General features: G+C 50.7%; 1 protein-coding gene across 6 annotated transcripts in view; it reads right to left on the bottom strand.

The window, feature by feature from the left end:
* Window positions 1-4,664: 4,664 nt before the first annotated feature.
* Window positions 4,665-24,162, bottom strand: part of Col27a1 (collagen type XXVII alpha 1 chain) — a 118,681-nt gene continuing 99,183 nt past the window's right edge. For 4 of the 6 annotated variants that reach the window (XM_063287352.1, XM_039109472.2, XM_039109471.2 and 1 more), the window contains 21 exons: window positions 23,543-23,596; window positions 21,461-21,517; window positions 21,272-21,325; window positions 20,749-20,802; window positions 20,472-20,525; window positions 19,807-19,860; window positions 19,624-19,731; window positions 19,224-19,331; window positions 18,422-18,529; window positions 16,191-16,244; window positions 15,709-15,771; window positions 15,220-15,273; window positions 15,057-15,092; window positions 14,938-14,955; window positions 14,635-14,670; window positions 13,722-13,748; window positions 12,070-12,135; window positions 11,160-11,331; window positions 9,571-9,680; window positions 7,861-8,079; window positions 4,667-6,491 (listed from right to left, as the gene is read on the bottom strand). In XM_063287352.1, the coding sequence (XP_063143422.1) occupies window positions 6,345-6,491; window positions 7,861-8,079; window positions 9,571-9,680; window positions 11,160-11,331; window positions 12,070-12,135; window positions 13,722-13,748; window positions 14,635-14,670; window positions 14,938-14,955; window positions 15,057-15,092; window positions 15,220-15,273; window positions 15,709-15,771; window positions 16,191-16,244; window positions 18,422-18,529; window positions 19,224-19,331; window positions 19,624-19,731; window positions 19,807-19,860; window positions 20,472-20,525; window positions 20,749-20,802; window positions 21,272-21,325; window positions 21,461-21,517; window positions 23,543-23,596 (1,653 nt within the window). In that variant the 3' untranslated portion in view covers window positions 4,667-6,344. 6 annotated transcript variants of the gene reach the window in all.

Raw genomic sequence — 24,162 nt, 5'->3', positions numbered from 1 at the left:
CCTCTCTTCCCAATTCCTCCCTTCCCTCTCCCCCCGTCCCCTCCCTTTCTCCTCAGAAAAGAGCAGGCCTCCAATGGCTATCAACCCGCCTTGGTATATCAAATTGCAGTAGGACTAGATGCATCTTCTTCTGCTGAGACTAGACTAGGCAGCCCAGATGGGGGACAGGAATCCTAAGGCAGGCAACAGAGTCAAAGTCAGCCTCTGCTCCTAGTGTTAGAGGTCCTGAAATGGTCACCTCCTATTAACAGGCAAGACTTCCAATGGAGGGATGGGGACACAAACCCAGCCACAAAACCTTCGACTCACAATTTTTTTCTGCCTACAAAATGTTGAGGGATAAAGAGGGAGCAGAAATTGGGGGAATGGCCAACCAATGACCCAACTTGAAACCCATGCCTTGAAGGAGTGCCACCCTGACACTGTTAATGATATTAACCTGCAGACTGGTTTAGTGTGCAGGTTTTAGCTATCCTGCTTTGTGCTCCTGGGCTGCTCTACCAGCCATGTGACCAGGATCTCCTTGGGTCCATGAATGAAAAATATACGCACACTAGCGTATCTTTAACATGTGTTACTGGCTCAAAGGCTGGGCACTTCTAAGCCTCTCAAGGCTAATGTGCCCTTCCCTCTAGTACTCCTGACTAAACACCTTCCAAATCTACCTTTAACTTTGCTGCCTGGTTATCTTGTGTGATGCCCATTGGTCTTTGCTGCCCAAGACACTTCTGGGCTGCCCTCCTGTGGACCTCTTTCCCTTTCTGTCTACATTCTGGATGATCTCCCGGGCAGCTCTGAGTCTGTTCCATCTCTCTCCACAAGTAAGGTGATCTCGCTCTCTCCCCATGTCTTAGCCTGAGCAATTCTTAGGGTCCCGCCCTGTCTGCCTTTTTCCAGCCATTAGCCGCTGGCATTTTAATTGACCGATCAAAAACCAACTGGAGACAAGGACCTTCAGTGTCAGTACATGCAGATTCCCAATTAAATCAAAGCATCAGAGTCTCTCCTCTACACACAGGAGCCTAGCACAACTGTCATGAGAGGCCTCACCCAGCTGCTGATAGAAACAGATAGAGAGAGAGACCCACAAACATTAGGCAGAACTCTGGGAATCTTTTAGAAGAGGTGGAGGGAATATTGAAGGAGCCAAAGAGGTCAAGGACACCACAAGAAAACCCACAGAGTCAACTAACTTGGGCCCACTGGGGCTCCTAGAGACTGAACCACCCACCAGAGAGCATGCATGGGGCTGACTTAGGCCCCCTACACGTATGTAACAGGTGTGCAGCTTGGTCTTCATGTGGGACAACCAAACATATACATTATAATGTCAGATTTATTTACACGCTTTTGCTTTAGAACACTAAGATCTCTAGAACTGACCCACAAGTCTCCACTGGTTCAAGAGTAGGAATCCACTGTGTGGTCTGAATGGGCAAAGGCAACGTTGAGGAAAATGCTGTTCTTTTCCTCAGAAAGGGTGTGTGGCTCTTGCTATCCTCGTGGTCACTTAGACTGCCCCCCTAGGATCTGGCCACTCATGCTGCTGGCCAAGTAATTCCTCCAAGGACACCTAGCACCCAGCACCTCCCCTCCAGGGATCTCTTAAGCACCTTACAGATGAAAAGTCTTGTCCTTCCTGCCTCTCTGTCCCTGGCACAATGGCTAAAGTCCGTGGGAAAAGAGAGAGGGAAAAAGGCTCCTGTGTGACCTTAGGCAAAGCACTTAACTTCTCTGTGCCTTTGATCTCCATTTGTAAAATAGAGATCACCACACTGCCTGGGTTCTATCAGTCCCTAGCTGTAAGACGTTTGTCCACTGACAGAGTAACCTTCACCATCAGTTCAGTGGCACACTTGGGTGAAAAACAAGGGTAACAAAAAGAAAAAGGAGAAAGCCAGACCTGGCTTTGTTAATCACACATTGGAGTCCACTTTTAAAAGCACTAAAATGCAAACACATGCCTATCACTGGCTCAAGAAAAATAGGATAGCCCTCCATTATACGGATGAGGAAACAAGTGGCACAGAGAGGTTAAGTGTGCTGGAAAAAGACACACAGCAGTGAAGCTCAAGTGACTTTACAGCTAAGATGTGAGGACCCCTCTCCACCTCCTGTAGCAGCAGCCATGAGGGAAACTGCTGGATCTAATTAGAACTTGTGGGTCAAGGCTGAGAAAACACACCAAAGACTGCTGGAACAAGTACAGATCCTGTTTGGAGATCTTGGCAACCTCCATATGACTGACCTCGGTGGACTCTAATTCCCTTGTCTGGAAGCTCATCTCGGTATGCACTCGGCTCTGGAGCCACACACCTGAGATGAAACCATAGCACATGCTGTACTGGTACAGGGGGTGTGGTCAGTGAGCGGGAACCACTGCCTGCACTGTGAACGTGTATGGTACTGTCCTTGGCTTGAACCATATGCAGTTGTCCTCCATAGATTGTATAATAGAACTTGGGCATGGTGGCACACACCAGCAACCCCAGCAGTGGAGGGGTGTAGCTGGGAGACTCCTGCTGCTCAATGCCCAGCCAGCCAGCAGCCAGCTACCTTCACAAGCTCCGGGCCAAATGAAAGACTTTGTCTTAAAAAATATGGTTGTACTGCTCTAAGGAAAAAAAAATCTGAGTTTGCCTCTAGTCTACACACACACACACACACACACACACATGTGCAACAGCAATAAACTATTATTCTACTCTACTACTGTGGACCCATAGCCCTGCCTGTGGCTGGCAGGCAAGGTAGAAAGAACATGGTTCTTTTAATGGGAAAATCAGGCCCCTCTCAAGGCCCTGCCCCAGGTAAACAGTTAGACCCAGAACTTTCAGTGTCTGTCTGTCCGTCCTCCTCTTTTCTTTCACAGGCTGCTGGACATTGTGGGATGAGCTGACCTTGGCCAACATTGTGGCACTGTGGACAGATCAAACACAACCAGTCTTGAGTTTTTCCCAGAAGCCCAGCCTACAGGGGAGTCCATCTTGGTGACTTCCTGACACCTAAGTTGTGCAATGGAAGATTAAGAAATGTTGGAATTCTGGCTTAGTGAAAAAGTGATGACCTGCACCTTCTGGGAAAAAACCGGCCAGGTCACAGAGACCCATGGGTCAGAACCAGCCTCTCCTGCTGGCTCTCATGTCTCCTGTGTCCTGGCCACAAAGTCACCGAGAAGCTGCTGACACCGTCAGGGTTCTGATCCCCGGGCCAACCTGTGTTCTGCAATCCCAGCTCTGCCACCTGCCACCTGCTCAGCTTTGCTCCAGGCCCACATTGCAGCTTGGATCCATAAACCCCTGTCTCTGTTCTGAACAAACTGGCCACTTCCGTTGTGTGTGCCCAGGCCTCCCTGTTGCTACCCTGTCATCTGAAGGGAATCCCTGGCTCTATTCAACATATAGGTGAGCCAGGCTTGTTTCCCTTCCTGCAGCCTTGGACCCAGAGTTATGCTGATGCCTGTACACCTGTCAGTAGTTGGTGTCCATAACACTCAGCACACACCTATTCTTCTAGGCAGGTGCTATGAACTCTCTCACATGGAGATATTACTAGAAATGGCAGGAGGGCCCAGTCGTGTCTATCATCCCACAAACAGACAACTTGAGATCTGTCCATAATGTAGGCGGTCAGCCTCGACGACAGCCATCTTGAATTGTATGCACCTGTGTGTATGCACTTGAATTGTATGCACTTTTGGGGAACCCTCCTCTGTTTCCCTTGCTTAGTTTCTCAGCAAGCTATAAATAGGTAAAATGTTAGCATGGTATGTGTTTCTTTGGTGTATATGTAGGTGTGTGTGTGTGTGTGTGTGTGTGTGTGTGTGTGTGTGTGTAGAGGCCATTGATCAATCTCAAGTGTCATTCCTCAGGAAGTGTCTCTCTTATATTTTGAGGCAGGGTCTGCGACTGAATCTGGAGCTCATTGATTTGGCTAGGTTGGCTGGTCAACAGGCCACAGACATCCTCCTGCCTCCACTGTCCTTTTACTAGGATTACAAGTGTGTGTACCACATGTCTGACTTTTTACGTGGGTCTGGGAATTGAACTTGCACTTGCACAGCAAAGCCTTTACTAACCAAGTCATCTTCCCAGTCCTTTAAAACCAGGCCCTTGTGGCAGGAATGTACTCTTCCTTCTCAGCCAAACTACAACAGTTCACTTGGTGTTGCTGTATCCAGGACTGCCTTTCTGTAGTAGATCCCCAAATAAATTGCACCATATACAGCCCACTTCTTTTCTTTGCCTTCATGGCACCTGTGATCACCTCTTAACATTCTGGGGTGGGTTGACCCAGAACAATGAGGTGTAACAGTATTGATGTCAAAATGAATGAAGAAACAAAGCATGATTCAATAACCACATGAAAAGTCCTGGGCCTCAACCCCTGCGTGTGGAGTGCAGCTGGAAGGGGAGGGGCTTGGGGGCTTGAGTGCAGCTGGAAGGGGAGGGGCTTGGGATCTTGGATAGAGAGTGGCTCCTCCTGCACTTGGACACCCCACTCTTCTTCCAGAACGTGGGCACACAGCACTTCTGTTGTCCTGAGCTTTAAGCTCCAAGCCCCAGTCCTGGCCTCTGCCTCAGCAGGAAACCCTTCACGCATCATCCCACCTCCTGCAGAAACTGCCTGTGAGCACGGTGAAGAAGCATCAGACCACAGACTCGTCTTTTCGTTGCTCAGTTTTAAATATTTATTTAAAGTCCAGAAGGGAACGGGGAACCCACTGGGGGTTTGAACACACTGACATTTAGACAGAAAGAACAACAGCGAATACACATCAGGTGACAAGGAGACAGCGCAAGACACAAGAGGGGACACGGGGAACAGCACTCAGATGGGGATCAGACGACAAAAAGCACATCTAGGCTTGGGGGACAGGCAGGGGCAAACAGGCAGTATACAGGGAAGGGTTGGGCAGGAGTGAGGTATTAAATAATTAAAATTGAATCCAATTCCCCCACAAGACGCAACTTTAGAAACACACAAATATAGATCTTTCTTCTAAAAAAATAATTCCATAGTTAAAATAACTTCAAAATCCAATGGGGGGATCCTGACTTGTTTAGACAGATGGGGTTCCCTTAATTGTTCCTTTCCTCCCCACCCAAATTGGCACCTATGGGAAAGAACATTAGGTTTCTACACAGCTGTGCAATAATGTAAAGGCAGCAAGGTTGGCTGCACCTGGAAGGTCGGGCTCCCTGGCGAGAGGGAGGACCGAGGGTCGTCAGCTGGCTTCAGGGACTCCTCTGTACTTAGTTCACCTTCAAGATCATCCTCAAAATGAAGGAGTCTTCTCCCAGGGCAGGTTTTCTAAAGAGGACGAAGCCCCTCCAGAAGCAAGGAGGACCACATCAAAATGTCCTCTCAAAAGACGTACCCTTCAAAGCCCAGAATTAGCAGAAATCTCTCTACTTCTGGTTTCTGGGAGGATTTTTTTGTTTTTTGTTTTTCTTTTTTTTCTTTTCTTTCTTTTTTCCTTTTTTTTTCTTTCTTTTTTTTTTCTTTTCAGCGGATTACACGTGCGGGCAATTTAGTAACATTTTTAACTCCTCATTTGGAGGAGAGAAAGATAAGTGGGCAAGGCCCCACCCACTCAGAAAGTTTCTTTAAAGCCTGTGGCAACAAAAATAGTAGCACCTTCAGAATCTTAAATAGTTTCTTTTTCTCCTTAAAAAAAAATCACATACATTACAAGAGACAATTGTGAGCACCATCGATTTCACAGTGGGAGGTAGCACGCAGCACCCCAGCCCAGGGGTCAGCACCCTAGTCTAGGGGCCAGCACCCCAGCCTGGGGGGGGTCTGCCTCTCCACACCCCCAGCTTCTCTTGTTCTTCCTCACCTCTCCCAAGTGAAAAAATAGTTACACACCTTCTCTTTGTTTAAATAATATATATATAGATAGATTTCTTTCTTTCCTTTTTCTCCTCCTTTTTTTTTTCCATGTCTCCTTTCTAATATTGCACATCGAAAGCTCCCTAGCAGGGACCAGCTGGCAACATGCCCCCTTCCCTTGAGGTGGCATCAATGGGGGGTCTTTGGGCAGTTGGGGATCAGGGGTGTCTACAGAGCTGGGCGACAGGCCATGGGCTGGAATCGGCTGCAAGCCCAGCTTGCTTTCTGACTGGCTCTTTGGTTGGTTCTTGGGGCTAAACTGGGATTGGTGGTTCTCCAGGGCAGCCTCAGACCTGCTACCTCTGCTCAACTCCCGCTGAGCAGATTAGAGTGAGGACCTGCACCAGGGTCCTAAGGCAAGAGCCTGCATCTCCTGGGACCAGTTGTCCCCATCTCTTCTCTTCCCCCACAAGGCTTAGATAAGCCTAGAGGTCAGAGGTTAGAGGTCAGAGGAAGCATGCAGGTCCAACTTCCAGGCGGTACTGCTTCCCTGACGAGACAGGTGGAAGGTTGTCCACACTGACAATGGGCAGCTGCTGGGGGTCCTGGGTCCGGAAGGTGAATAGTGTCTGATGCCAGCGGCCATCATGGACCTGTAAGTAGGCAAAAGACAACAGTGGAAGTGATTCTTGACATTTACAAATGCATATCCCGTCTTTCACTTTCAGAACACATCTGGGTACACATCTGGCATGGTTGCTTCCAGTTTTTTTTAAATATTTTTAAATGTTTTAGTTTTTTTAATTTTTAATTATATGTATGAGGTGTGTCTGAGTGTAGGTTTGTGCATGTGAGTGCAGGTGCCCTTGAAGACCAGAAGATGATATCAGATCCCAGAGTTCAAGTGATTATGAGCTGTCCAACATGGGTGCTGAGAACTGGACTCGGGTTGTGTGCATGCCTATCTATCTATCTATCTATCTATCTATCTATCTATCTATTACCTATCTATCTATTATCTATTCACTCATCCATCTATCAATCATCTACTGATTCATCTATCTACTATCTTTCTTTCTTTCTTCCTTTCTTTATCTATCTATCTATCTATCTATCTATCTATCTATCTATCTATCTTTGAGACAGTATCTCATATAGCCCAGCCTCGCCTTGAACTCCTGTTGCTCCTGCCTTTACCTTCCCACCCACCCTCCAATCACGTACTGAGATCATAAGTGTGAACCATCACACTGACCTCAATTTTTTATTTTTTATTTTTGTCTTTTATTCTTGTACGCAGCACTGTATAAAATTCACTGTGTTTTAACTTTGGGGCACATTCCTATTTAGTTCTCATTCTACAAGTAGCATCTCCAGATCCAAGGGCAGTGGTCTTCTCGAATACATGCGGGTTCCATATTTACACAGAGCTGTGTTTGAACATCCTTTTCTAGGTATTTTCACGTGGGAAGCCAGTTTTCCCACATCCTGAATTACACTGTGTATTACTGACTTTACTTTTTGGGTGGTTTTACCTTTTATGACAGTCTTCCCCAACCCTTAAAGCCTACCATGCTTAAGACATTTGAAAATGAGCAAAGATATTAAAAGAAAGAAAACAATCCAACTGATGGAGCAAAGAGGTCTTTTGAAGAGGCCTTTGCAAATAGCAAATGTTTCTATTAATCTGAAGACCGTTTAACAGCACAGACTTCCCCTCAGAAGGTTCCTAGAGAGGTTAATCTAAGGAGTGCTTGCCTGGGGTAAGTAAGACCCTGGGTTAACTCCCAGCAACAAACATGTGCACACATACACACACATACATGTACACATGGGCATGCACACAGAGAAGGCCTAGAGAAGAAGGTGAATAAAGCCAATTTTACTAAATAAATCATTCTAATAAGATTACATGATGATACGAGTGGCATACAGTATAGTATAAAATTATGACCTGCTCATAAACAAGTTCCTCCTACTGACCCTGCATCAAGGGAAAATGAAGGGGGCTCCAACAGTTACCTTGCAGCCATCCATAGACACCTCTGGCCTGAATTGACCCCCAGCTTCAAAGACCTGTCCGTTCCAGGCACGGAAGCGCACAGCTTGCCTGGCAGAGGGGCGTGCAGGTCCCTCCTGCCACACCGTCATGTTCAGGCAGTGGATTGTGATGTGCTGTGTCCCCTCAGAGCTGAGCAGGTGCAAGAAATTCATCTGGACCCGACTAACAGCAAACTCTGCCTGTGGGGAAGATGCAGGTGGGAAGCAGCCCCCTGGAGCCCTGAGATCCCCCACCTTTCTGGAGGTCACCAGGGTAACCCCTTTCCCAGCCAGTTCTCCTGTGTCATCTGCTCTCTGGTCGTCTAGCCTAGTGGCTGTTCAATCCCAGAACCAGAAGTCCCAGGGTCTTGCTGCTGTTCACTCTGCTCCCCCAGGTGGGTGGACTAAGGGCTCAGCCGGGTCCAGAGGACGGCATAGATTTTACCCCAGCTGAGCGTGGAGGAAATTCACCGAGCCATAGAACTCAGCCTACAAAGGACTCAAGGGTTAACAAAGATGTGTGGGGCTGTGGGGAGGCAGGGCTTAGTGGACTGTGGTGGGTTCAATGAAAGTGTACCCTTCAAGAGGATATTAGGATCCAGTCCTTTCCAGTCATTTCCCCCTTCCTGACTGCCAGGGAGTAAGTAGTTTTCCTCGACTATAGTCCTCACCACAGACACCCCCCACCCCCACTATGCCCATCACCACCACCTCCGGGCAAAAGAATCAACCAATCAGTATGAGACAAAAGAAACCTTTTTTCTTTCTTGTTGTGTCTAACTATTTTGCTACAGTAACACAAAACTAACTAAAGTAGCCTGCCATTGTTCCTGATGGACGTCCTGGGTGGCTGTGCTGCCAATCCAGACTTATATCTTGGCTTAACAGGCTTCCCAGGTGGTTCTGAACCTACGAGCCACCAAGAAAGGGAGTCCACAAAGGTTACTGTATCCCTCTTGGGTTGTGAACCCCAGCTGCAGGGTCACCTGTGAGTCTGATTCCCCCTCTTGCCCCACCCCCCATGGCTCAGGGTCAGGCTAGGTCAGGAAGCCAGCAGACTTGCTGAACAGTTGGCTGAGGAGTGGATGCAGATAGCCTCAGCCATGGCAAGGCACCTAAGGAGTCTATGGATACAAAGATCTGGGGCTCCCTATCTTTTCTGTAGCCAGGGTAGCTTCTTCCTGTGGCACCCCACTTCACCCCCAAGTCACGTGGATGACTTGTAGAAATAGACAGGAACGACCATGCCTCCCAGCTGCTGCCAGCTCCCAGCTGCTGCCAGCCTGCTTCGTTGCTGAGTCACCTGGCCTCACCCCAAAATGCTTAGCCCAGGGACAGACATGGTGTCCAGGCACTGAACAGGAGTTAATGAGCTCACGGTCCAGAGTGACATGTGTTTCAGATAAACAATCTTCGGAGTTCATGCCAAGAATTCATGACTCTCTGGGATGAACTACTTTGCTTTCAACCTGAGACAAACTATGCCAAAAGAAGCTGGAGTCCTCAGCATGGTGCCGTGGGAAAGAGTTTGTTAATCACACGTAGAGTTCCGCATGTCCCCCAAATTCTCAGTGAGTCAACTAAGTCTCAAGAGGTGGGTTTTCCCTCAGCCTTTTGAGAGGACAAGCAGGGTCCAGGGTAGACATTGCAAAGCGGGCAGAGCCTGTAGCAGGGGGTGGGAGTGGAGCGCACCTTGGAGGCCGTGATAGGCTTCAGGCAAGTCTGCCCACCATGTGTAAAGTTGCAGGAGACTTCGATGGTATCAGAGGAGCAGCCGAGGTTGGGGTCCACCCAGTAGATACCTGTAGCAGAGCAGGACAGAGAGGGCTGTGTGTGTTAGGAGGGAGCCTGGAGGGGGCTCTGTAGGACCTGTACCCGTGACTCAACAGGGCTGCAATAGGGTGGGAAGTTAAGGGTAGGACAGGCAGACACAGGATATCTTAAGGCACAAGCAGGGAAGGATGCCTTCAGGGTAGAGCTGACGTGTGGGGGAGTCTGTGAGAGCAGACTGGGATGCATCTACTCTACAGAGTAGACAACTGGGCTCTCAGCTCCTCCAGATTCTTCAAGGCCCAGCCTTTCTCCCAGAACCTGTCCAGTGAGCTTAGGCCCAGAGCCACACTCTGGCTTCCCCTCATCTGCACTTCTGCATACATCTGGCTTCTCTGCTGGGATTGCTGGATGCCAAGAGCTCAGCAAGCAAGGGAGGGTGGTCTCAACATGTACTTGTACCTATGTGCACAGCAGGGAGGGATAAGGTGACACTGTGGCTTGCCCTCACACTCAGATGAGAAGTCAGGTGAGGTTAGAAGGTGAGAATGCCCACTGAAGAGGATCCCTGGGGTTCTCCTAGCCCTTGAAATGTGTGTGTGTGTGTGTGTGTGTGTGTGTGTGTGTGTGTGTGTGTGTGTGATGTCATTACGCAGGTGAAGGTAGGTACAAGATAGAACAAGGCCTGTCATTGGATGAGAAGGAAGAAGGATGGGCAGGAGAAAAGTTGGAAGGAGACTGGAGGAGACAGGGAGTGGAAGCAGCAGAGAGAACATGGAGGCTGGTGTTGAGATTCCACGCTGCACCTTTACAGGTTGTTGTGAATGTTCTTAAGGGATGGATGTGTGCAGGGCTTTGTATGTTTAGGTGGGCAATTATATCTTATCAATTGGATCAGAGGTTATTGTGTTGTGTGCTCTTTCTTGTGGCAATTTGAGTTTGGGAGAGTGTGTGGCGGCAGAGACACTAGGCCGCCATGGAGTTGGGATGTATATTTCTGGCCTGGTTCAACCTGCCTTGGGAACTGTATGGGTAGAGAGATTGTTGCCAGGCTCAGAGATTAGTCATAGGCAGTGTGGTATGGGATGGAGCAGAGCAGGTGAGAAGCTTTGCTGAGTGAGATGAAGATATCTACCAGATGTCTTGGGGCACTATGGTGCCGGATCTAGTGGGGGTAAAAGACAGCATTTTTTAAAATAATTTAACAGCAACAGGGCGGAGATGTGTGTGTTTCATTTGTTCTTTTCAAAGTCCTTATCTTATTCTCAGAATGGACCCAGCTCATGGCACTACGGGCTGTCATCCTCTCTATTAATATCCTCAAAGCTTGAACCATAGGTCTGGCAGATGGTGAACCTTCAAGGCTGTTTGCTGAGTCAATCAATGATGCTGTGTGTCTATTTCTGTGAGGACAGAAACTTGGCTGGGTTGTACCGAGGACCCAACACTCCATGGACCTGAGCTCTTTTTGAAACTGTACCACCCATCCTCAGCCTCATAGGCACCCTTACCATCCGCCATCTTCTGTTCGCAGTCCATGAGGTCCCGGCAGACCCGGGCTGGGTTCTCCTTGGTGCCCAAGGGCGTCTTAATGCTCTGGATGAGGTTGCTGAGGTAGTGTAAGGTTTTGAAGATCTCCCCTCCCTGGTCTAGCATCAGCTGGTCCGGATAGCTGTACCCCTGCTACAGAGAGAAAGGGCCATAGGCCTGTTAAGTGCTTGGGCCTTGCCCAAAGTCCCAGACACAGTGCTTTAAAATCCTCACTGTCTGGGGATCTGGTGACCAGCCAGTTCATGGCTAACTGAGACTGGCTACTCCGCCTTATAACAGATAAGGAGAGGGAGGGTCAGGGACAGAATGTAGCAGGGACAAGAGCTGATTCCTTGCCCTTGGTCTATGAAACCCAGCAGGGTTGGTAGGAGGTCTGAACTAGGGGAGTGAGCTCCCCACCAGGAGAAGGATGTAAAGCAGCAAAGTAGGCTCTTATACAGGCTGGAGTAAAGATCACCCAAGACCCATCTCAGCCTGCAATTGTGGAGCAGAGGTGACCACAAACCAGGTCTCAGCAGAGCTCTGGGGCTCACTTGCTTCTGTGCAATCCCTGGGTGACCCTGGGGACATTCTGTGAGCTATGAGTCAGATGAGCATCCCTCCCTGACTCAGGCCAGCACACGATAGACTCAGACGCTTCCAACAAAAGCTAGGAAGCAGTGTCTGTGTCTAGCCTGGTTCTGGCAGTGTGGGCTGAAGTACCACTTTGGACTGTGGTTTCTAGTGATGATCTCCATCTGAGACCATGAGACATCACTGAGAGAAGGTCTCTGATGCTCTTGGTGCCAGTCATGGGGATAGCATCAACCGCTATGACCTTTCTCTTTCTCCTAGGACCAGAGGTCATGTGAGCAGAGATCCTGCCAGTACCTCCAATCTGACTGCTCCGTGAGCATCCATCCACGTTTGGAAAGCTGCCTCAAGGTCATCTTGTTGCTGTGCAAGAAAAAAAGACAAGGTGTGTGTCCTGCATCCATCCCAGTGGAAGCCAGATTCTGAAAGTAGGAGCCAGGGGCCCAAGCACCTCCACCCCACTCACCCCCACCCCACCTCCTATGACAGGGTCTGGACCAAGGCACACATCCTCTACTGAGTTCTTCCTTCCTTTGCAGAGTCAATGTTGACTATGTCACTCCCTCCCACTAAGTCCTTCAATAGCTCCCAGGGTCCTCCCGGTATGAGATTTAGATGCTTCAGTATGGTTAGAAATCCCATTCGAGTGCTGCGGCCTTCATCCTCGTGTCCCTCCAGCACCAGACACACACAGTTCTTCTAAGTCCCTGAAAGCCGTGCTTTGCCAGCCCCAGGATATTTGCACATCTTCCCACTGACTGGGACGTCTTTCCTGTCTCCAGCTCAGCGTCTGGTTTCCTCAGCCAGGGGTGATAATGCACCAGAGGACACCAGCTGGTGCACTTTTAATTGCTAGGCCTAGGGGAAAGAGATGCTTCTGCATCTCCAGGTTGGAAGTAAGGAGTGCCGCTCATCCAGCTCAGACATGTAACACAGCGAGGCTGGGCGATCGTTCGCAGGGCTCTGTACTGGTTGGGGGATGGAAGACGTCTGTGGATGTTTTTGCTTCTAGGCTGGTGAGACACCTCCTCTATATCCCCACAGACCCAATGGCTCCCACTGTATTGCTCTTGAGTATGCCTGGCCTCAGCCTTGGCACCCAGATGGTCGAGCACAAGGCAAGGGGTCTGGAACAGGGCTGTTGGGGGGCTCCCAGCTCTGCGTCTTCCCGTAGAGGGGCCTGACTTGGTTCCCTTGTCTGGAAAATAACTCCCCAAATAAAGCATTCTCCCAGAACCACTAAAGCCATTTCTAATAGTGTCTGGCGAGTGATGAGCCGTGGGTGCATTTCAATTGTCAATTATACAGAGCGTGAACCCTCCTTTTCCATATCCTGGGAGGAAAAGGGCTTCTCCCCTGCCCGCCTTTCTGATGAAGAGACAAGGGAGGTGACAGGTGAGTGCTTTGTAAGTACAGGCAGCACAAAGGGAGGGGCAGGGAGCCTCTGGGGTGGAAAGAACTCAGATTCTGAGCATCTAGTAGCCCCAGGGTTTCTTTTCCATCCAGCCTTTCCTATGACCACATCCCAGAGATATTGTCAGGTTCTGACCCCAGTACTCACTGGGGTAGGGACAACATGGGGCCTAATTGGTTTACAGGGTCAGAAGGCTGAGCTCAGACAGGGCTGCTGTGCCCACCAGAAAGCAAAAGGGTCCAAATGCAAATGCATGCTTGGCCCTCGGGACCCTGGGTCTGAGGAGGAGTTCACCCATGTGTGTGGAGGCAGAGACAGACCCTGGGGGCTGGAGTTAGAGCAGCCGCCTGGTTCACAACTGGGGACATGGATTAGCCTCTTGCTTGGGGCTCCTCCGGTAGCTCAAGGCCCATAGCTCCAGCCCAATGGATATCCTAGAGGTCCAGGCACTGTGGCCAGAGAAGGTTCAGTTGCTTTTCCCTTGCCTACCCCACAGCTTCCTTTCAGGGGGTCAAAAAACAATGGTGCAACTTACAAACTGGACAGGATGCCAAGGAGGGCCCTGGAAAAGAAGGTGGAGGGTCAGTGTTTGATAGGGACTTGTGCTGGAGGCTTAGGAGGCTGGAGATCAGAGAAACTATCTAGCAGGAGGAAGTATGCCAGGCCACAAGCCTCTAGGCATGCTGGGTAGCTATTTCTTCTGAGTTGGAACACTTCCTCTTGGAAGGAGCAGAGGGCTCCTAGGACTCAAAAGGAGTCATGGGGCCCTCCCTGGGGGTTGGTGGTGGTGGTAGGTGCTCTCCTGCGAGCCAGGCTTCATGCAAGCTGGAGAGGGAGCTCCAGTAATGCAGCTCTCAGGAGCCATCATCCATGTCAGGGGGCTTCTCGATGAAACAGCTGCCTTTGAGCCCCTGATGCTCCCGTAAGTAACCCCAATAAGCACATGGGCACACTGAGCTAGACCGGGGTGGGAGAGCTTATGTGCTCTGCCAATTTCCTATCTAAGATAGACAGATGCTGGTTCACATCTGCCCAGGAAAAGTCACACCACAGGTCCCCACTGGACTTGTCCTATGCTCCCTACAAATCTGTAGGCCACAGCAAGCATACAAGAGCCATGTGGCTTTGGGTCAGGGCATAATCTACCATAAAAACCTTGGTCTAGGGGTTGGAGAGATGGCGCAGAAGACCCCTCAATCTTGCTGGGGACCTGGATTTGGTTCCCAGCCCTCATATGATGACTCATGATCATCTATAAACTCCAGTTCCAGGTGATCTAACTGCCTCTTCTGACCCCCAAAAGCACCAGGCATGCTTGCAGTACACGTCACACACACATGAAGTTAAAAAGAAAAAATTTAAAGACAAACAAAGACAACCTTGGTCTCATTCAGAGGAACCCGCCTCCTGCCCTGGGAATCCAAAATACCCAGCATGCAGCTACCTACCGGTGGACCTGGCCGCCCCCTCGGACCAGGAGGACCCTGTGGGAGAAAGAGGAAACAGTCAGCTCTTGACAGCTCTTTACCCAGGGTGTCTTCCCAGGCCCAGAGATGATGTTCCCCTGGGAAAAAAAGTAAACAATGGGGAGGAATGCCAGAGAGGGGGGAGGGGAAGAGGGAGGGAGGGAGGGAGGAAGGGAGGGAGGGAGGGAGGGAGGGAGGGAGGGAGGGAGGGAGGGGGAGAGTCTGAGAGCCCTCCTCCCCCAGTTCCTGTCCGCAGTCTCAAGTCTTCACACCCACCCTACTTACCCTTGGGCCTTGCAGTCCCTGGAGATAGAATGGAGAGGAGAGACAGTTAGGAGATGTGCTCTGAGGAGGGGTTCTCTGCCCATCGCACCATAGTACTGCCTGCCAGGCTGTCCACTCACCCAGTCCCCTCGGCTGCCTCTGTCACCTTTGGGACCCTGAAACAAACCATAGCATTGGGTTAGGGCTCAGAGGGAAGTCCTAGTTCCCATGTGTAACTCTGAGTCACAAAACACTTGATCCCAGAATACCGGAGACCCCTGCAGCCTTCCTTTTTGCACATACCGGGAGTCCAGAAGGTCCCAGCATTCCGGGGGGCCCAATGATACCTTCCTTTCCCTAAAGGAGAAAGAGGCTATGAGTCCTCGGTCTGGGCCTGGGGAATAGAGTGACAGAGGAGGTGGCAGCTGAGTGTCCCACGGGAATGAAAAGGGTGCCCCTTCAAGCAGGGTGGGCCGTACATCTTCTGAGCCCCATCTGTATGCTTGGGTAGGGCTAGGCCATGCATCTTCTGGGTCTTTTTTGCATGCTGGGGTGGGGCCAGGCCATGTCTCCTGAGCCTTCCTGCATGCTGGGGTGGGCCACAAGAATGGGGAAGGGAGGGCTAGGGTAGTGGCAGGGGAGTGAGCAAGGGCATGAAGCTACAACAACTGAGTGTAAAGGAGACTCTAAGAGCAAAGAAGCAGAAAGACGTGTGGTGTGTGTTCAACCAGCTGATGGCCAGCCTCAGAACTGGGTGACTACCAAGCTGGCACAAGAAGGAAGGAGACTTACCATCAAGCCAGGAGGACCCCGAGGGCCTTGGATGCCTTTGAAGCCAATGTCTCCAGGGGGACCCTGTTAGAAGCAGAAAAGGGTTGTTACTGGGGCAGCCACTGGGGAGTATCTAGCAACCTCCATGTCCCTGAGTTCTGGCTGGCCTTTGCCCTCTTAATTTTGTGAGATGCCTTGGGAGGAATTGTAGGCTTCTGGTTCTTAGGCAGGAACAAGCTATATGCCATCAGGGTAGTATGCCATGTACGCCTTGGGTCTTACTGTTTACAACGGTCTTCTTTGCCTATTGGTTCCCCCGCCTTTCACAGACTGGGAACGCAGAGCTTATACTGAGTCATGTGCCTGAGGCACCGAGTTAGTAGCTGAGCGCTCTCAGAGCTGGCTTCTGGCCCACACTCGGAGGAGGGTTAAGTGAAGACTCAAGCAGTGAACCCACACATGGACGAGCCACCAGTGATAGACAGAGGGATGGGACTCAGTACCTTGGGTCCAAAGAGGCCAGCCACTCCTGGGAAGCCCATCTCGCCAGAGTCACCCTGTGGGGAGAGCAGGACAAGGTGGTGTGAGTGGAGCCAAGACAAAGCTGTCGCCTATGCCAGATGCCAGTCAGTCCAGGAGTGGAGTGGACAGGCCTCAGGCCGTACTCCCAGCGCAGAGTCCCACAGCAATGCTCTGTAGTCAGGAACTCCTATCCCAGATCCTTATGGGAGAAGACAAGGAGTCCCACAGACACTCCTGCCCAACCAAACCTCTCTGTAAAGCACAAATCCTGACAGAAACCCTCCATTGATGGCTGCTTGGAAAATAATCTCATACGACAAAGTTTCACTCCTTCCTTTTGGACATGAATGACTTCATTTATTTTTCTTGCCTTATTGCAGTGGCTGGATGCATAGTATGAACTTGATAGAAATGGTGCCTTGCTTCTGCTTTTTTGGAGAAACCACCCAGCCAGTCACCACTGTGCCTATTAACTGTAGGATTCGTTCAGATATCATGGACCAAGTTGAAGAAGTTCTTTTCCATACCTACTTTGCTGAAGTTTCCTTTTTCCCATCTCCCAGACGAGAAAGGAAGTTACAGTCTTGCCACATGCATTCCTGCGCCTATAGCAAGAGTTGATGACTTCTCTCTTTTAGTCCGGCAAATCAATCTAGTATGGATTACACTGACCTAGTTTCCAACCCTCACCTTCCTGTGGCTTGCTTCACTTGGCGTTGATGCGTTACCCTTCTTATGGAGTCTTACTCTCATTTTGATAACACTTTATTAAAAATTGACCCACAAGCCACACTGGTCCTTCATGGTTTGTTTGTTTGTTTGTTTATTTTTTCTTCATTATTGTCTTTGAGTTTAATGTCAGGGTAAATAATGACTTTGTGGACGGAGTGAGAGTCTCTTCTTCAGGCTTCTGGAAGTTTATGTAGAGTTGGTGGTACTGCCTCTTTAAGCGTTCAGGAGAATCACCAGTGGAACTGTCTGGGCCAAGCATATTCTTTGTGAGAAGCTTTATTAAGCTGGAGGCTCACGGTTTCAGAATATAAAGTGGGGCAAAACGTCTGTTCCTTTTCCAGTGAGCTTTGACAGATTAGTCTTTGAAAGGCTTTGCCCGTTTTACGTAGGTTGTTTATTTTCCTGGCCGGTTACTCCTTGGTCTCTCACATCTTTAGCGATGGACATCACCTCTCATTCTCTACTCTTTTTTCTGTCTTGAGAAGTCTGGCTAGACATATATGAATTTTATTGACCTCCTCAGAGACCCATTTTTGTATTTATGATGCTCATTGTGTGCTTTCTACTGTTTATATTCTTTCTATTTTTCTTAGACTCTTAGGTTGGGCTTTGATGCCACCACTGATTTAAATTGCAGCAAACACTCCGTAGCGTAGCCTGGGCGGTGTCCCACAAATTCTGGTGCACTGCGTTCTCATGTTCACTTGATTCAATACGCTAATTTACCTTCTGATTTCTTCTTTGATCCGGAGAGATCATTGTTTCCAGGTAGGTAGGGCGCAGGGAGTCATTGTTGTACAGAAAGAATACTGTCCCTGGATCCCATGATGCCAAGTTCTACTAAAGATTCTGATTCCAGTTTTGAATGGGCTGTACAGACCCCTTCTTCTAGCCCCTTGACGCCTCCTTCCTAAGCAGGGGAAGATACATGGCATCTGATGCTCAGAGAGTACTCGGCTCTGCCTTTGATATCAAGTGAGCAGGCAGCTTCTGGTCCTATGCACACACCTATAGATATGTTCGTGTGTGTGTGTGTGTGTGTGTCTGTGTGAGTGTGTGTGTGTGTGTCTGTGTGAGTGTGTGTGTCTGTGTGAGTGTGTGTGTCTGTGTGAGTGTGTGTGTGAGTGTGTGAGTGTGTGTGAGTGTGTGTGAGTGTGTCTGTGTGTGTGAGTGTGTCTGTGTGTGTGAGTGTGTGTGTGAGTGTGTGTGTCTGTGTGAGTGTGTGTGTGTCTGTGTGAGTGTGTGTGTCTGTGTGAGTGTGAGTGTGTGAGTGTGTGTCTGTGTGTGTGTGAGTGTGTGTGTCTGTGTGAGTGTGTGTGTGAGTGTGTGTGTGAGTGTGTATGTGTGTGAGTGTGTGTGAGTGTGTGTGAGTGTGTGAGTGTGTGTGTGTGTGAGTGTGTGAGTGTGTGTGTGAGTGTATGTACTCGGGGCTTTAGGCATGTGGGTGCGTGGTTATGTATATACCCTGAGACTGACTCACCGGCTGGCCTTTGGATCCTGGCTCCCCCTGGTTCCCAGGAAGCCCCGTTCCACCTTCTGTCCCTCGTTTTCCAGGGGGACCCAGTTGCCCAGGTAACCCACTTTCACCCTTCAAGAAACACATCAAAATCATCAGTCAAAAGAAAACATGGTTCCAAGACCAGTGGAAGGGGATCTCGAACAGTAAGGCAGGGATTTCATGAGGTCTCAGCATGGCAGAGGAGACATGAGGATGGGGTGGGACAAGCTCAGACCCCCAGTGGAAGGCTGCCTTATGACTCTGGCTTCCTCTCTGTGCCCAGCAAAGATTCATCATTCTTCCCCAGCAAGACGCGTAGGCTTCTTCTCTAAACTTGTCCCCCATCCCAACCTCCCTGGCCCAGTACAGAGGATCCCAACCTTTCTTCAACTAGATCATAAACTTAGGGAAGTCAAACACCATATCTGGGTCTTTCATTTACATAGTGCCTTCGTGTGGGATGCGGCCCTAGACTAGACAGAGAAGCAGCTCAAGGATCCTTTGTAAAGGACTAGAGCATCCCAATGGCAACCAACTTGTTGTCCCACAAAGACCCACCAGAGGGCGCCCGTGGACAACGCAGCTAATATGGAAGGTTACTAGGGTCCAATAGGGGGCAGTATTTATCGTAACTTGAATAAACCATCCTCTAAACTTGTGTCAACATGGAGGCAGGGATCCGCAAGAAATTTCACATGGGCCTTAGGACACAGATGCTCCAAGAATCAGTATCGTTACAACCAGGACCAGGGCAGGCAGAAAGGATAGATTAATGAGAGCTGACCTTGAATCCTGGAGGCCCCTGTGCTCCAGGCAAGCCAGCCACACCTGGATTCCCTCTTCTCCCAGCAGGGCCCACGGGGCCAGGGTCCCCATCATTTCCCTGCTCTCCCTGTAAAGAAAACCGGGCTGGAAGCATTCTTTGATCGGGACCCCAGGGAATTGAGGTAGGAGGAAAGGGAGGAGGAGGTCACATTTGCCAGGGGCAAGGGACAATATGGCCTAGTGACCCAGGTGCCAGCATCAAGGAGAGACAGTGATAAGAATCCCAACGGATCAAAGACCACTGACCTATATGCCACCCAGTTTCCCACCTGACTCTTCAGACCCATGGCCTGAGCCCAAGGCCTGAGTGTCGCCTGTGGGAGTCTCTAACACCAGATGCCACCCAATGTCCTGCTTACCTGATATCCTGGCCGACCGTCCCTGCCAGGATTCCCATCTTGTCCAGCCATGCCCTCAGGGCCCTGTCTCCCTACTACACCTCTCGGCCCTGGCAGCCCTTGAAGCCCCTGGAGGTACAGAAGAAGCTGGTCAAACCTTCTCAGGAGAACATGGAAGGTGGCAGAGAAGCTATGGCAACTCACCTGGGTCCCCCTCCGGCCTGATGCCCCCGCCTTGCCTGGCTTTCCCTTTGGGCCCTAAGAAGGCAAAAGCAAGAGATACATATTAGCAGGACGCAGGAGCTGGAAGGAGGCACCAAGAGTGAGTGTGATCTACCAGGGAGCCATGTGCTTGAAAGCCCATGGCTGTGGTCACCCCCAGAGTCACCCAGGGCTGTCCCTGCTGCACTGGGTCCTGGCTTCCTTCTTTGGATCCCTTCTTGCTAAGACTTTTCAAGGGCACTACATCTGTGCTCAGAGCTGGAAACCAGAGCCAGTCAGGCCATTTAGTCTTGAGTGTGGGCTCAGGGAGCCTAGTGAAGAAGGTTTTTCTCAGGCCTAGAGGAGGAAACACAGGGGCCTGGGGTCCAGCAAGAAGTGACTCCTCCATGACCATTTTGTCTCTCTCTGCTTCTCCTTCATTCCTCAACTGGCTCCTCCTCCTTCCTTCACTGTAGCCCAGCAGAGTTGTGGCTGAGTTGCTGGCTAGGCCAATTTCTACTCAGGCTGATCCCTCAGTGCCTGTGGATGGCTGCAGAGCCCAGAGGTTGGTACCTTCCAGCCCTGCCTTTGCTGACTACGTGAGCCTAGGCTAGCCCAGGCTCCTGACCCAGGGGCTCAACCTCCCCACTGAAGCCCATTCTTCTCACCTCTTCGCCTTTTGATCCTTTGGGTCCTGGGCGTCCCCGGGGTCCTGGATGCCCCTGCAAACCAAGGTGAGATGACTCAAGGCAGCCCCAGGCCTCTCTCCTGGGGAGGGTGGCCAGTCTCCGCCTGGAGGGGGATGGGTGAGGAGGGGTTTGGGGGTGCAGGCTCTAGGGAAGCCCCAGAGCTTCCTCGTGTCCTCCTACAGGGCAGATCCCTTTAATTTTAAAGAGCTTGTTTCTGATGCTCCACCCTGCTTATAGCAGAAGATTCAGGACTCACGGGCTGGCCCTGCTGGCCTGGTTCTCCACGGAGGCCTTGAACACCCTCTTGACCCTGAAAGCAAAGGAGAGATAGGTGAGGGCCCCACAGAAGTGGCCAGGGAATCAATGTTCTTCCTTAGCTTTCTTAGCTGCTAAGTGGTCGGAACAGCAACAGTACTGCTCGAATGGAGGGAAGTGTAACAGAGGCTTCTGCTAGGAAGGCTGTTTCAAGATACAAATGGGGAAACTGAGCCAGCCCCCACCTCTCATCCCCAGAAGAAGTCATTACCCAGGACCATGCTGGAAGGAAACTCAGTCAATAGGCTAGCTGTGTGGATTATTTATGTCCCTGTAACCTTAGGAGAGGACCCTCAGGAAAATCTGGGCTTTTCCTTCCTGGTGTTACCCTGGTTTCATAATGGGGTGCTCTCTGCCCCTTATGGCCAGTGGAGAAAGGAAGGTAGAGGCCTGTGTCCATTCCTGACTGGCTTCCCTTTCCCCACTATCTCTACCCTCCCCAAAGGTAGGGCTTTGATACTTACAGGGTATCCAGGGTCGCCTGGCTCCCCACGGTCTCCTCGATCACCCACAGGACCCTGAATGACAGGGACAATGGATAAACATGAGTCACACCTTCCGTGGGTTCTCAGCAGCCTAGTCTTGTCCAGCCTGTGCCTGATCACATTGAGAGGTCAAGGACGGAGGGGGTGGTGGACAGAAAGGGAACTTACCCGCTCTCCTGGTGGCCCGGGGGCCCCCTCAGTCTTGCCATCCTCGCCCTGTTCCCCCTGTGGACACCACAGAACCAGGATTAGGCAAAGGCCACTCTGGGAGTTAGTGAACTGCAAGCCAGAAGGCACTTTCCTCAGGGGTGGAGGCCAGCCTCCGTAGGCAGGCAGACTAGGAGACCAGCGGTCAAAACTGTCATTGTAGGTAATAGTGGCAAGTGTCCACGTGCCACATGGATGCTTAGGGCAGGCTGAAAGAGGAGCGGAGACTACAGTGGAGACCTTGGGCTGAGGCAGGCCACCTTAGGCCTTGGTCCAACTATGGGGTGAGCTCTTGGCAGCTATGCAAATGGTTAAATGCAGCTGCACAGGACAACAGGACCTCAAAGTCTCAGAACAAATGGTGTCACCTCTCTTGGGAAACCCTTCTGGACAAAAGACGCTAACCAGGGTACTCTGAGGTGCTTGCTGCCCACAGGATTGGAAGGAGCCATGAGGAACAAGAAGAAGGAAGAGGTCAGCACTGAGATGCACTCTGGCCAGTCTGATCGTTGGTGCCCTACCCTCGGCCAGCTGAGGGTTCCCACGAACAGCTGCTAAACGCAAATGAGACCCAACCTGGGGCCACCCTAGAGGGTAGGACTCTCTCCCCTCTTGCCCACACTTCTGATCAAACTATGGGTGGTGTCAGGATTTATTAGTCTTTTGTTAGGCTTTTTAGGTTTGTTTTATATATTGTCTTATAGATTCTACAGCAACCCTGGGATATTGGAATATTTCCCATTTTATAGAATAGGAAAACAAGGCTGAGGAACCTGGTGGCCTAGTTTTAAATCTTGCCTCCTCCATCTGGCCACCTGTACAGACAAAGACACCTATGTACAAGTGCAGGCTGGCCCACACTCTGTGTCGAGTTCTGGCTAGAGGAATAGGGCTCAGTAGCTCCCTCCACCTAGGAGCTGACCCCTATGCACCAAGAGGCTAGGGTTCTCTGCCTGTTCTGTATAGCAATGACAGGGAAGTCCTGGGGAAAGAGCATGGCTTCCACAAATCTCTCTTGCAACTCACTCCTCCTCCTCGCAGCCCTGGCCAGTCTGTGGCCAGCTGCTCACTATGGGGCAGTCATGAGCCACACAACATTCCCATCAACAATGAACTATGCATGCGACAGAACTCCTAGTGTATTATGTCACCTACAGATGCCACAGCCCTCTACTATATGTCAATCCATGTCCTGGGGATTACCTCTGACCTTGGGTGGTAGCACTTGGGGCTCTGTCTCCACTGGCCCTGGAGTTTTGTCATCCCTGGCAGCCTCAGGATGTCTACAGAGAGCATGCTCCCTACAGCCTGTCAGGGACCAAGCCAGGGCCTGGGACACTATACTTACAGATCTGAACTCATGCAGGCAGAAGGAGGGGCTCAAGGACAGCATGCTAAGTCAGTGTGACTCACCACAGCGGGACTTAGTTAGTGGGAAGCTGAGTCAGCAAAAGAAAGGATGTTTGGGGAGGCCAGGAATAAGGAGAAAGGGTGCAGCCTGCTAGGAGGCTTTCCAGAGATGAGGAGGGGGGAGGAGGGGGAAGAGGGGGAAAAAGGAAGAGGAGGGAGACATGGGGGAGGAGGGAGGACAGGGAACCCAGAGTTCTGGTTCCAAGCCTACTGGGCATCACTGGAGGCATGACCCAAAAGCCTTTACACCTTCGGGCCCTCATGTGATCCATGCTGTGAACAGTGTTCACACCCAGCCAAGCTCCTCCCTGCACCCCTCCCTGTAGTTTCTCCCAATTCCAGAGCCCTCATGGAAGGGCACACATCCGTGGGGCTCTCCTCCTGAGCCTTTTCCTTCTTCAGTGTCCCTCATTCCCATGCTAAGTGAGCTCCCCATGTGTAGTTCCAATGCTCCCCTTCACAAGCATGAGGAAATAACAGAGACTTGGTCGTGACACAACTCTTCATTTCTGCCAGGTGACCCTAAAGCCATGAGTCCAGGGATGCCATGAGCCCCCTGCTCAATGCTACCCTATCCCCATAGCCTCAGAGCTGACCTTAACTCTAGCTACTGCTTAAAGATATAATACCTACCTTCTCGCCTTTGGGCCCGGGAGGCCCGAGAGGTCCCGTGATGCCTTTATGCCCCTGCAGGCAAACAAAATGGAGGGAACGGGAACAGATTTGAGGATGCAGGAGACAGATGACAAAGGATGGGTTCAAGGAACAATATGAGTATCTCATCCCCGCCCTATACCTCTCCAGGCCCTGGTTTTCCACATGCCTGTGCCAACTTGGCTAGTAGGGCCCTACTTGGCAGAGTTATGGGAAGAGGCCATCCAGCCACTGCGGGTGACTCTGAGCCTGCACCCCCTCTCTAGTCCTCCCTCCAATCTCTTTTGTGCTCTCTTTGCTCCCTTCTCTCTTTCCTGTGTGTCTCCTGCAGTCCCTGGATCTGGCAAAAGCCACTAAGGCTGGGTGTGGTTTCCACTCCCAAAAGCAAGAAACTGCCAGGCCTGGCCTGCGCATGTGTTCACTGACCACTCTGAGCTCCCACTCATTTCTAACCAAGCCTGTCCTTTCTGAGCCTTCATCTCCTGAATGTGTATGGAGGATCTGAGCGCACGATGCTCCCTCTTCGGGGACCTGCACCTAACCTGCAGGGAGGACTCGAGACCTGGGGAAGGCACTGACACTCTCTCTGCCCCTTCATT

Source organism: Rattus norvegicus, chromosome 5 (genome assembly GCF_036323735.1).
Source record: "Rattus norvegicus strain BN/NHsdMcwi chromosome 5, GRCr8, whole genome shotgun sequence".
Lineage (NCBI taxonomy): Eukaryota > Metazoa > Chordata > Mammalia > Rodentia > Muridae > Rattus > Rattus norvegicus.
Note: the sequence above shows the minus strand (reverse complement) of the source record. Positions and strands in the feature narration are given on the sequence as shown.